Raw genomic sequence first — 1974 nt, 5'->3', positions numbered from 1 at the left:
TCACAGGCTGGGCTTCCTAGCGGATTTTGGAACAATGATAATTTACCCATAATGCAATAAGTAATTGCTGAATATTTTCATCAACCATGTCAGTTTTTTTCCCATCCCCATCCTCATTGAAGGTTCAAAAATTTCAACTGCTAATTAAGATAAGCAAGACAATAATATGGAAATTGAGAATAAACAACCACACATGATGATGAATGGGAATTACTGAGGAGGGAACTGCAAAGTATATCAATGATTTCCTCAATGAGGGCAGAAAAGAGGCTTGGACTTTGAATTTTCAGTGGCAAAGCCACCTTGGCCTCAAAGACGGCCAATGCTATTAGAGAAGTTTTGATTCATATATTTACAAACTGTATAGGTGGGGAAACCAGATCTTCAAAACACAACAACCAGATTATCCACACATCATCACTCAGCCCCACCAACCACCCAGTTTTTTTTTTTCTTTGGACATGTGAGGAAGGCTGAGATAAGACATATATGGAGGGTCAGGATTATAATTTGATGAGAAGCATATGTGAAAAAAACAACACAAAAAGCTAAAGATATATATCAATCATGAAATTCATAATATATTGACCTTAGTGGTTTATCTTGAACCAATCCCAAATAAGTAATAAAATATTAAACTCCTTGATAGCTCTAATGATTCAACAGAAGGCAGATGATGTATGACAACCATGTATCAATTTGAGATTTTTATTCCTCTTCCTCTTCCTCTTATTACAAGTCACATCAACAGGGAAGCCGGACGAAAGCTTGGAGTAAGCAAAGGCGCACCTCTTTCCCAGTGCGAGTGCTGAGCAGCAAGCGCTTGGAGACCAGACGATCCAAGTACGCCAAATGGCCCTCCATCAGCGGGTCTAGATCCGCGCCCTTGCTCATCAGCTTCTTGATCTCCTGCTATCCACAGTCCATGACCTCGAGGTGGCATTAGGACTGGAGCTGGCGGATGAATTTGATCACTTCCGGGATCATGATTAACCATCTTGAGTTGCAGATTGAATCAAATAGGTTGAGGGATTCCTGCATTCTGTTCTGAAGAATCACACAAGTCAATTTAATTGAATCCCCGTTTTGTTTTCCTGAGGGAGAAACAAAGGCTTACCACCGAGTTGTCCTCATAGAGCATCTGGTTGTACTCGCTGAGCGTCACCAAAAAATGATGGCCGTCATGTTTCCAAAGCAGTGAATCCATTTCTTCCTCTCGCTTCTCTGTCCTCCGACATCAAACATCCGATAATTGAGCTCTCCAATCACAATCACAGTTTTGGTAATTCCGGTGGTTTTTACTCGTGGACGCAGTATGTCCTGATCATCTGGGACGTAATGAGGCTGTTCAATTCGGTCAATTGAATCAAAATAGTAGGCCGCAGAGTTGTTTAACCTGACAGAAGAATGGGACAAGATTTAAGCAAGCAAAGCTGGATAGCAAGGGCAACCCCCCCGCCCCCCGGCTTAACTGGTACTCCCGACTGCGCTCAAAACATTTCCGGACACCTGGGTCTTGCCACAGTTGATGAATGGCTGCGACGACCTGAGGTTCAAGATAGTCCTTCTCCATCTGGCTTGGTAGGGATTGGATCATCTGGCCGAACAAGAGCAAGGACTGGTTGTTGAGTTCTCCTTAACAGGGAGAGAGAAAGACTGACAGTGGAGGTGTTTGAGGGAACAGTACACGCCAAGGATGGCCACTTTCCAGGCGCGGTCGAGAGATTGTTTGAGCCGGTTTGTCTTCAAGAGCACTCTGGACATTATGGAGCTCCGTCCGGTGCTAGGCCGGCGGCAGCGCTGGGAGGGGATAGGTGTCGTGTAGACTGCCCTCACGGATGGTCCAAAAGATGAGTCGTTGGGATTCGAGTAGATAGCTGTTGTGGAGTGGTTTTGAAGTTGTTTCGCCAGGGTTTGGATCCTCGGCGGCGGTTGTGTTGGTCTGGGAAAGAGGATTCTGGGAAGGGACTCTCG

General features: G+C 45.0%; 1 protein-coding gene across 1 annotated transcript; it reads right to left on the bottom strand.

The window, feature by feature from the left end:
* Nucleotides 1-942: 942 nt before the first annotated feature.
* Nucleotides 943-1597, bottom strand: PtA15_9A418 (uncharacterized protein; the record flags this gene model as incomplete). Its single annotated transcript, XM_053172624.1, has 4 exons — nucleotides 943-1047; nucleotides 1118-1224; nucleotides 1311-1396; nucleotides 1473-1597. 4 exons carry the CDS (start codon nucleotides 1595-1597, stop codon nucleotides 943-945), a joined length of 423 nt encoding a protein of 140 aa, XP_053023846.1.
* Between the last annotated feature and the right edge of the window lie 377 nt (nucleotides 1598-1974).

The sequence above is a fragment of the Puccinia triticina genome, chromosome 9A, assembly GCF_026914185.1.
Source record: "Puccinia triticina chromosome 9A, complete sequence".
In the NCBI taxonomy this organism is placed as follows: Eukaryota; Fungi; Basidiomycota; class Pucciniomycetes; order Pucciniales; family Pucciniaceae; genus Puccinia; species Puccinia triticina.
Note: the sequence above shows the minus strand (reverse complement) of the source record. Positions and strands in the feature narration are given on the sequence as shown.